Raw genomic sequence first — 11,144 nt, 5'->3', positions numbered from 1 at the left:
CCAGTAAGTTTGAAGACGGCACTCACCAACTTTTCACAGAAAAGTTGAACATTACTAATAAAGTCTAATCATATCTTTAGAAGGGGTAAACAGTGATAGCATTTACTGAATTGGAATTACTATTACAATTCAAAACCTGGACATATTCATTTAACCACAACCCAGTCTTAGTTTTAAATCAGGACTGCCCAACAAAATATTCTGTCAGTCATTCATGATCTGAATTCTGGCGTATGAGAGCTATTAAAGTATGGTACACATAAAAAAGTCACGAAACATTTCTGTGTTGTAATAAATAGGGCCGTGGCCAATTATTACTCATTAGTAGCTTTTTTGAGATAAGCTCTCAAGTCTGCCCTTTCTGCCTCCTTCTTAATGCCGGCAAAGATCATTTTTGTTCCAGAGATGTACTTCTTGGGATTCTTCAAATACTCCATCAGTGCATCCTCTCCCCAGGAGATGCCTTTCTTCTTACTGGCGCCTGTGTGAGAGAATCCAATGGCCTGACCTGTCTTCCGCCCGAAGAGATTAGGCCCAGTCTTATGCTTGCCTCCCTTTTCCATGGTGTGGCACTGGGCACACTTCTGAACAAAAATCTTCTTGCCTTTCTCAACAGCACCCATATTTAATTGTCTTTTTCATCGCTGGTGCGACGTAGGTTCCTGCTCTGAACCTGGACGTCCCCAGTCTCTCATATCTCCTCTTAGAGAAATGGTGGTAATGATATAGACACATTTCTCTACTTGGCTTTTGCATTTCACAGTATATCTTGGAGGACATTGCCCATATACAATTTTGAGGAGAAAAGGTTGTAACTCAAAGGTAAATTTACTACTTAAATTTGAAAGCAATAGAAAGACAATTTCCAGATATGCAAGGCCTTAGAAGTATCTTACTGAAAGCAAACCAACAAACAAACTCTACAAAGAATTTATCATTCAATGTATAGACTAATTTAAAATGAATAAATTTTAGAAGAGAAAACTTGAAGCCTGAAAGGACTGCCAGAAAGTGATGGAATCCAATTGAACATGGAGTTAACACACAGAATTGTCATTTAGCAGGATACAAATGTGAAAAAACTTGAAAGATTCTCATGATAAAGCAGTAATATTATGAAAATACAAACTTGAGTTTAGAAAACCGTAAAGGCTCATCCAATAAGCTCCTAGAATTGATAAATGAATTCGGTAAAGTTTCAGGATACAAAATCAATGTACACAAATTAGTAGTACTGCTATACACCAATAGGGACCAAGCTGAGCATGAAACCAAGAACTCAATCCTCTTTATAATAGCTGTAAAAATAAATAAATAAATAAGCAAATAATAAATAAATAACATACTTAGGAATATACCTAACCAAGGAGGTGAAAGACCTCTACAAGGAAAATTACAAAACACTGCTGAAAGAAATCATAGATGACACAAACAAATGGAAACACATCCCACGCCCATGGATGGGGAGAATCAATATTGTGAAAGTGACCATACTGCCAAAAGCAGTGTACAAATTCAATGCAATTCCCATCAAAATACCATCATCATTCTTTACAGAACTAGAAAAAACAGTCCTAAAATTAATATGGAACCAAAAAAGAGCCTGCATAGTGAAAACAAGACTAAGCCAAAAGAACAAATTTGAAGGCATCACATTACCTCATTTCAAACTATACTATAAGACCATAGTCACCAAAATACCATGGTACTGTTATTAATATAGGCACATAGACCAATGGAACCAAATAGAGAACCCGGAAATAAAACCAAATACTTACAGCCAACTGATCTTCAACAAAGCAAACAAAAACATAAAACAGGGGAAAGGACCCCCTATTCAACAAATGGTGCTGAGATAATTGGCAAGCCACAGGTAGAGGAATGAAACGGGATCCTCATCTCTCACCTTATATAAAAATCAACTCAAGATAGATCAAAGACTTAAATCTAAGACCTGAAACCATAAAAATTCTAGAAGATAACATTGAAAAAATCCTTCTAGACATTGGCTTAGGCAAAGACTTCATGACCAAGAACCCAAAAGCAAGTGCAACAGAAGCAAAGATAAATAGATGGGACTTAAAAAGCTTCTGTAAAGCAAAAGACATAATCAGCAGCATAAACAGACAACCCATAGTGTGGCAGAAAAAATTCACAAACTACGCATCCCACAAAGGACTAATATCCAGAATCTTTGAGGAACTCAAATAAGCAAGAAAAACCAAAAAATCCCATCAAGAAGTGGGCTAACAACACGAATAGACAATTATCAAAAGAAGATATAAAAATGGCCAACAAGCATTAAAAAAACCATTCAACATCACTAATTATCAGGGAAAGGCAAATGAAAGCCACAATGTTAATACCACCTTTCTCCTTCAAGAATGGCCATAATTAAAAACACAAAAAAATAATAGATGCTGGCATGGATGTGGTGAAAAGGGAACACTTTTACACTGCTGGTGGGAATGTAAACTAGTACAACCACTATGAAAACAGTGTGGAGATGCCTTAAGGAACTAAAAGTAGAACTACCATTTGAGCCAGCAATTCCATTACTGGGTATGTATTCAGAGGAAGAGAAGTCATCACATGAAAAGGCACTTGCACACTCTTGTTTACAGCAGCACAATTCGCAATTGCAAAAATATGGAACCAGCTCAAATGCCATCACTCAACGAGTGAATAAAGAAAATGTGGTATAAATATGTCATGGAATACTACTCAGCCATAAAAAGGAATGATATAATGGCATTTGCAGCACCTGGATGGAATTGGGAGACCATTATTTTAAGTGAAGTAACTCAGGAATGGAAAACCAAACATCATATGTTCTCACTTATAAGTGGGAGCTAAGCTATGGGAATGCAAAGACATAAGAATGATACAATGGACTTTGTGGACTCGGAGGGAAGGGTGGGAGGGGGTGAGGGATAAGAGGGGGTGAGGGATAAAAGGCTACACATTGGGTGCAGTATACACTGCTTGGGTGATGGTTGCACCAAAATCTCAGAAATCACCACTGAAGAACTTACCCATGCAACCAAATACCACCTGTTCCCCAAAAACCTATTGAAATAAAAAGAATAAAAATAAAATTAATAAAATTTCACATAATAAACTGTGAGAAAGAAGGGAGAGGAATAAAATCAAAGTGTGCTATTTTTTTCTTATCTATAGATACTCTGCATTCTCGATTTTAATAATTGAAGCAATAAGGCTGGGCGCGATGGCTCACACCTGTAATCCCAGCACTTTGGGAGGCTGAGGCAGGATGATCACTTGAGGTCAGGAGTTCAAAACCAGCCTGACCAAAATGACGAAACCCTGCCTGTACTAAAAATACAAAAATTAGCTGGGCGTGGTGGTGTATGCCTGTAATCCCAGCTACTTGGGAGACTGAGGCAGGAGAATAGCTTGAACCGGGGAGGCGGAGTTTGCAGTGAGCCGAGATCATGCCTCTGCACTCCAACTTGGGGGACAGAGCGAGACTCTATCCCAAAACAAACAAACAAACAAAAACAATTGAAGCAATAGATATTCAGTTTTAAATTGAACTATGAGCATGCTTTCTAAATTGCTAAAGAAAGCACGAGCCGCAGAGAGATTACTGTAGGAGATTTGGAGGCTGAAGTGAAGCAGCAGTGATTTTGCAGATCTGCTGGTGCATCTCCTTGGCTCAAGGCAGTGTCAAGGCCTTCTTCTGGATCCTTCTTCAGCTTCTCTGACTCCTGGGCCACATGTGTGCTAATCCATGACAAAGCACCTCCTTTATCCTCTCTAGGACATCTACATGACTGAGGTCAGTGATGACAAGAACAGATATGGCTGCAGTCTGTTCTCATGGGCTCTAGTTAATTTCTGTTCTTTGTGAACTTCAAGCTGCAGCATCAGATATGAAGTCAATAGTCTTCCAGAAACTAGTTAACCTCTTAACTTTAACCTGTGTGAAGTCAAATCTCTATAACAAATTTATATATATTATATGTATATACCACATACATAGACACACACATATATGACATAGATACACATCTATATGTGTGTGTGTATGCTAGCAGTCTGCTTCTTTACTGAACACTTACTTATACATGTGTATACTATGCATTTAGGGATATAAGTACATTAGGGAAATGGTCTTAACTTGATAATTAGGTGTAGGTTTGGCTCTGCCATTTACCTTATATAATATTGGACAACTCGCAGTACTCTGTGAATCTCTGTGAATCTGTTTCCTTATCCCTAATATAATGGATTGGTACCACTAATCTCTGAATTGGTGTTTTTTTTCCAAGCTGTGGCTTGAGATCCACTGACAGGTGAGTGACAGGTGATCCACTGCAGGGAGTAGTAATGATCAGTGTCATTAAAAAATTAAATGGAATAAAATAGAACAGACAATGTCAAAGTACATCACATATAGTAAGGATAGCATTTTTATTTCAGGTAGATAAATATGAAAATGCGTATGATCCCAGCACTTTGGGAGGCCGAGGTGGGCAGATGACGAGGTCAGGAGATCGAGACCATCCTGGCCAATATGGTGAAACCCCATCTCTACTAAAATAGAAAAAAATAGCTGGGCGTGGTAGGGGGCACTTGTAGTCCCAGCTACTTGGGAGGCTGAGGCAGGAGAATTGCTTGAACCCGGGAGGTGGAGGTTGCAGTGAGCCAAGATGGCGCCACTTCACTCCAGCCTGGGCAACAGAGTGAGACTCCATCTCAAAAAAAAAAAAAAAAGAAAGAAAAAATGTGTATGTTGTAATGTAAAATATATTTCTTACTGGGAGTCAGGTTAGAAAAACTTGATAAGTATTTCCGTTTGTAATGATCAAAGCCATTGTTCCTTAGACCTAGAACTATGTGTTGATGCTAGTCTGGCCAATTTCAGTAGGGAGGCATGGGAAAATGTAGGTGATATTCTGCTGCAATTCTGCTTGGCGCTTCCATTTTCTGTTTCTTTTTCCTTAGCTCTCCAGTGTTTCAGTACACATGTGAACAACACAACATTTTAAATCAACATTAAACTTTCAGAGATTAATAAAATCCAGGCTTCTAGCTTCTCTAAAAAAAAAAAAAAAAAAAAAAAAAAATCACAGGCCGGGTGTGGTGGCTCACGCCTGTAATCCTAGCACTTTGGGAGGCTGAGGAGGGTGGATCATCTGAGGTCAGGAGTTCCAGACCAGCCTGGCCAACATGGTGAAACCCCATCTTTATCAAAAATACAAAAATTAGCCAGGCATGGTGGTGGGCACCAGTAATCCCAGCTATTCAGGAGGCTGAGGCGGAAGAATTGCTTGAACTCGGGAGGAGGAGGTTGCAGTGAGCTGAGATGGCGCCACTGTACTTCAGCCCGAACGACAAGAGTGAAACTCCGTCGCAAAAAAAAAAAAAAAAAAAAAAAATCAGAATGTGGGCTGGGCACAGTGGCTCATGCCCGTAATCCTAGCACTTTGGGAAGTTGCGGCGGGCGGATCACCTGAGGTCAGGCATTCAAAACCAGCCTTGCCAACACAGTGAAACCCAGTCTCTATTAAAAATACAAAAATTAGCTGGGCGTGGTGGTGGGTGGGCGCCTACTCGGGAGGCTGAGGCAGGAGAATCGCTTGAACCCGGGAGGTGGAGGATGTAGTGAGCTGAGATAGCGCCACTGCACTCTAGCCTGGGTGACAGAGTGAGACTCTGTACTAAAAAAAAAAAAAAAAAAAAACATTGGAATGTATTATTGGGACTGGTTCGTGGCTGGCAATAATCATTAAGAAACGAGTAGGGACTCTTTCCCTCTATGTGGGCATATGTTTTTAAATACAGGTTTTGATTATTATTATTCACATACGGTAAGGCCAACAGATTGGGGATGTTTGCTATTGAAAATGCAGTTTGTGGCAGGGTGTGGTGTTTGCCTGAAGTCACAGCTACTTGGAGGCTGAAGCTGGAGGATTGCTTGAGTCCAGGGGCACTAGGGTTGGGCAGGAGGTAGAGAGAGTGAGGAGAAATTTGGGCAAGAACCTTTACTGTAGTTTCCTTGGTCAAATGTGAGGTAGGGCAGAGTAAGCAGGTTTAGGATTGGCTAGTGGGAATACTTTCAATGGGCTTTAGGGTGTAGGGTTTGTCCCTAGTTGTCTAGTACTTGACTCTGGGGTGATCAGCGCAGGGAATAGTGGCCCAGAGTGAAAGGATCTGGTGTTCGGGGTACAACAGAGATGTCTGGGGGTATCCACTCTGGATTGGTTAATTTGCATATAAAAGGCACTCACAGGAGAGTCATTTACTATCTCTAGGAACAGACAATACCTGGGAGAGACAGTCTTTCTAGGGTCAGCAAGACCTGAGCTACCAAAGCATCAGAAACACAGAAAATAAAAAGGTATGATTAACAAAGCATGTGGGCCCGGCGCAGTGACTCATGCCTGTAATCCCAGCACTTGGGGAGGCTGAGGTGGGTGGATCACGAGGTCAGGAGATCAAGATCATCCTGGCTAACACGGTGAAACCCCATCTCTACTAAAAACACACAAAAAATTAGCCGGGTGTGGTGGCAGGCACCTGTAGTCCCAACTACCGGCGAGGCTGAGGCAGGAGAATGGCATGAATCTGGGAGGCGGAGGTTGCAGTGAGCCAAGATCACACCACTGCACTCCAGCCTGGGTGACAGAGCGAGACTCCATCTCTAAATAAATAAATAAATAAATAAATAAAGCATATGGCCTATAGTTTACCTGACTCCCCACCCAGCTAAGTTCCCTCATTTATGTGACAAGCATTTGAATTTGGGACTTCTGGCTTGGCATCAATTTCCCACTGGTATGGTGATGAGGAATATTTTTTGACCTAGGAGACAACTATCTGTTTTCAGGTGCACACTGTGAATAGCAGAGAACGTAAAAGCACGGGGAGCTAGTTGTCCTACACAAGAAGTTAACACTGCAGAGCGGGAAGCAGCCAGACTGGCTGCCGGTGCTCCCTGCTCATGGCTGATGGATTTGGGCTGACAGAGGAGAATGTTGTCTCTATAACCTCTGACTAGCAAATGATCCAGCCAACAAGGCAGAATTTTCTGGCTGGCTGATCGATAGGGTTCACATCCCTCTGGACAGTAATTGTCCTTGGTCAATTGTCAATGTCTAAGGCATTGGTCAGTGTCTAAAGCACTGCTTGGACCTTTTGTTTTTACATTTATAGATTGAGAGTGGCACTCAGGTTCATCTCCCCCAATACTGGAGCCTTTGGGGACTGGACAAGGAGTCAGCATTTGGAGACTTTGTTCACCAGCACAATAAGCCAAAATGTCATCCCATCTCATAAAGCCTCCCTGCCCTTGAGACAGAAATTTTTGTAGTGATTGTCTTAGATCCCGAATAACATAAGAGAAACAGTCTTTTGCTCCTTGATTCTTATCCAGCACAATATAGTGGGAATAGTCACGTTGTTCAGTTATCCACACAGTGTCCTGCATCAGAAGGACCCAGGTTCAAATCCCAATTTTTGCCATTCTCATTGTGCAACGTTGTGCGATTTACCCAGCGCCTTTTAGTCTGTTCTTTATCTATAAAGACTGAGGTAGTAATATCTGTATAGGTTGTTGTGAAGGCTAAATAAGTTAACTCAAGTAAAGTGCATGGAATCGTGCCTAGAACAAAGGAAATACTCATATAGATTGGCCATGACTTTACAATTATTCACCAAACACACAATGCCAGTCACAGTGCTGGTGTTACAAAGATGATAAAACATAGTCTTGTTCTAAGAAAAAAGCAACCAAGTGCAATCAACGCTATAATGAGGAAAGGTACAGAGTTTTCATGAGGAAGGAATGACAGCCTGTTCTTGGGGAAGGAGTGGAGTACATCTGGGGAGGCATTAAGGAGCTGGGCTAGGTGCAGGGTAGGGCAAAGGAGGTGCCGAGGGGCACAAAATTAGCACCTTGGACACCTCACCTGCCTCACCTTAGTCCTTGCCCTATTAAAGAAAACGTGCTATTAGAAATAGATCTTGAAGATAAGAAGGGAATATCCAGATGCATATCCCAACAAAGGGGGAAGGCGTCTATAAAAATAAAAGGCAAACAATAGAATAAGGCATATTAAGGTGGTTCATGATGAATGAAACATACTGTGGCCACAAGAAAGAGTGAGAAATGAGGCTACTAAGGCAGATAAGGGTCAGATCATGAAGGACATTTATAGGCATGCAAAAGAACTTGACATTTATCCTTGGCCATGGGGACAGCTTTGTAAATAACTTAGTAATACACTTGATAAGAAACATTCCAGGGCCTGGATACGATGGCTCACACCTGTAATCCCAGCACTTTGGGAGGCCGAGGTGGGCAGATCATTCGAGGTCAGGAGTTCCAGACCAGCCTGCCCAACATGGTGAAATCCTGTGTCAACTAAAATACAAAAATTAGCCGGGTGTGATGGGGGGCTCCTGTAGTCCCAGCTACTCAGGGGGCTGAGGCAGGAGAATCACTTGAACCTGGGAAATGGAGGTTGCAGTGAGCTGAGATTGTGGCACTGCACTCCAGCCTGGGTGACAGAGCAAGACTCCATCTCAATAAAATAAAATATAAAATGAAATGAAATGAAATGAAACATTCCAGGAGTTGTATGTTGATTGCAGCACTATTCACAATAGCAAAGACATGGTATCAACTTAAGTGTCCATCAATGGTTGACTGGATAAAGAAAATGTGTTATATACCACATTGTATACCATTGAATACTACACAGCTATACAAAAGAATAAAATCATGCCCTTTGCAGAAACATGGTTGGAGCTAGAGGCCATTATCCTAAGTGAAATAACTCAGAGACAGAAAATCAAATACTGCTTGTTCTCACTTACAAGGGGAAGTTAAACAATGAGTACACATGGACACAAAGATGGAAATAATAGACACTAGGAACTCCAAGAGGGAGGAGGGAGGAGAGAAAGGGTTGAAAAACTACTCATGGGGTATCATGTTAATTATTTGGTTGACTGGTTTTCTGGAAGCCCAAACCTCACCATTTTGCAATATACTTATGTAACAGACATGCACATGGACCCCTGAATCTAAAATTTAATAAAGGAAAAAAAACATGCTGGACCTCAACAAACACAAATATAAATTTTTCAGAGACAATTAGCCTGGTGTGGTGGCTCACGCCTGTAATCCCAACACTTTGGGAGGCCAAGGCGGGAGGATCATGGGGTCAAGAGATAGAGACCATCCTGGCCAACATGGTGAAACCCCATCTCTACTAAAAATACAAAAATTAGCTGGGTGTGGTGGTATGCACCTGTAGTCTCAGTTACTTGGGAGGCTGAGGCAGGAGAATTGCTTGAACCTGGGAGGTGAAGGCTGTGGTGAGCCAAGATAGCACCACTGCACACCAGCCTGGGCGACAGAGCAAGACTCTGTCTCCAAAAAAAAAAAAAAAAAAAAAAAAAAAAATTTTTTTCAGAGAGGCATACAAGTAGTCTTGAACAAATGGAGAAACACAGAGCTGACTTTGAACTCCTGAGATCATCTAGACATAGTATAAACTCTGTGAACTATATGACCATCAAACTATTCTTTTTGTTTATACTTTTTTTTTTTTTTTTCTTTTGGACAGAGAGCCTTGCTCTGTTGCCCAGGCTGAAGTGCAGTGGTGCAATCTGGGCTCACAGCAACTTCTGCCTCCACCTCCCAAATAGCTGGGATTACAGGCGCATGCCACCACGCCCTGCTAATTTTTGTATTTTTAGTAGAATTGGGATTTCACCATGTTGGCCAGGCTGGTCTTGAATTACTGACCTCAAGTGATGCACCTGCCTCGGTGTCCCAAAGTGCTGGGATTACAGGTGGGAGTCACCTTGTCTGGCCCAAACTATTCTTTTTGTTTGTTTGTTTTGAGACAGGTTCTCGCTCTGTCACCCAGGCTGGAGTGCAGTGGCGTGATCATAGCTCACTGCAACCTCAACCTCCTTGGGCTCAGGTGATCCTCCCATCTTAGCTTTCTGAGTAGCTGGGACCACAGGTAAGAGCCACTGTGCCCAGCTAATTATTTTATTTTTTATAGACATGGGGCTTCACCATATTGCCCAGTCTCAAACTGCAGGGCTCAAGCGATCTGTCCACCTTGACCTCCCAAAGTGTTGAGATAATGGGCATGAGCCACCACAGCTGGCTCAAATTATTCTTAATGTCAGACTCAATATCATTCAAGGACTCTCAACTTGGCCTAACCTGGTCAAATCCTGGATAGTGTCAAGCAGTAAAACGTAAAATCTCTATTTCATCAGTGTGATTTCTGAACTTGCCCACAGTGGCAATGACTATGATGAAATTCTAGAGTAGTGAAGGGACAATGACAAAAATCGGGACCCTCTTGCCTTGGCCCCTCTTCCATTTGTCTGGAGATGCATATGTCCAGGATTTTTTATGAGATCATATATTGTGAAGGGAGTCTACTACTGAGGGGTCTTGGACATGTCATCAGGGAGATAAATAAATAGAACATTTCTTGCTTCATATATTGCAGAGAAATTCTTACCTGCCACCTATGAAAAAATCAAGAATCTTAAAACAAAACAAAATGAATAGGCCCTAAAATTTACAATCACTGCTTCTGGTGAAAGCAACTGCATTAGTCAATTATTTGCAGCAATATTTTGTGTAATAAACTATCCCTAAAGCAGAAGCTTAAAATATCTAGCATTCATTTCATACTTATGGGTCTATGACTTGGCTGCAATTTGGTCAAGGTAGGGCTCCATGCTTTGAGCAGCAGGATGGAGTTTGGGTTCAGGCTTTCTCCAAGTGTCCTCATTCTCTTTGGAGTAGCCAGTTCCTCGGGCATCTCTTCTTGTGGTAGGTCATGTTGCAGAAAGAGGATATGTGGAAATACATGGTGCCTCTTCAGGCCTTGGCTTGGAACTAGCACACATAATTTGTGGGATAAAATAAACAAATGGCAGAGCCTGAAGTCTATTCTGCCTCAAAAGGATATGCTGGACAATTATTCAATTTATCACAGTGACATAACAGGATGATTGGGTTTGTTCATGATTCAAATGATAAAACCTCATTAGTCGCGTCTTCTTTGGGAAGTCATTTCTAAGAATGGTATCAATCTACCTTCTAGGCTTATTTTTGAAACCCTAGCAGGTGCAGA

The 11,144-nt window shown here is 41.5% G+C and overlaps 1 protein-coding gene across 1 annotated transcript; it reads right to left on the bottom strand.

Moving 5' to 3' along the window:
• Nucleotides 1–314: 314 nt before the first annotated feature.
• LOC112614550 (cytochrome c-like) lies at nucleotides 315–623 on the bottom strand. The gene has a single exon (XM_025371192.1). It carries the CDS (start codon nucleotides 621–623, stop codon nucleotides 315–317), a length of 309 nt encoding a protein of 102 aa, XP_025226977.1.
• Nucleotides 624–11,144: the final 10,521 nt, after the last annotated feature.

Source organism: Theropithecus gelada, chromosome 20 (genome assembly GCF_003255815.1).
Source record: "Theropithecus gelada isolate Dixy chromosome 20, Tgel_1.0, whole genome shotgun sequence".
In the NCBI taxonomy this organism is placed as follows: Eukaryota; Metazoa; Chordata; class Mammalia; order Primates; family Cercopithecidae; genus Theropithecus; species Theropithecus gelada.
Note: the sequence above shows the minus strand (reverse complement) of the source record. Positions and strands in the feature narration are given on the sequence as shown.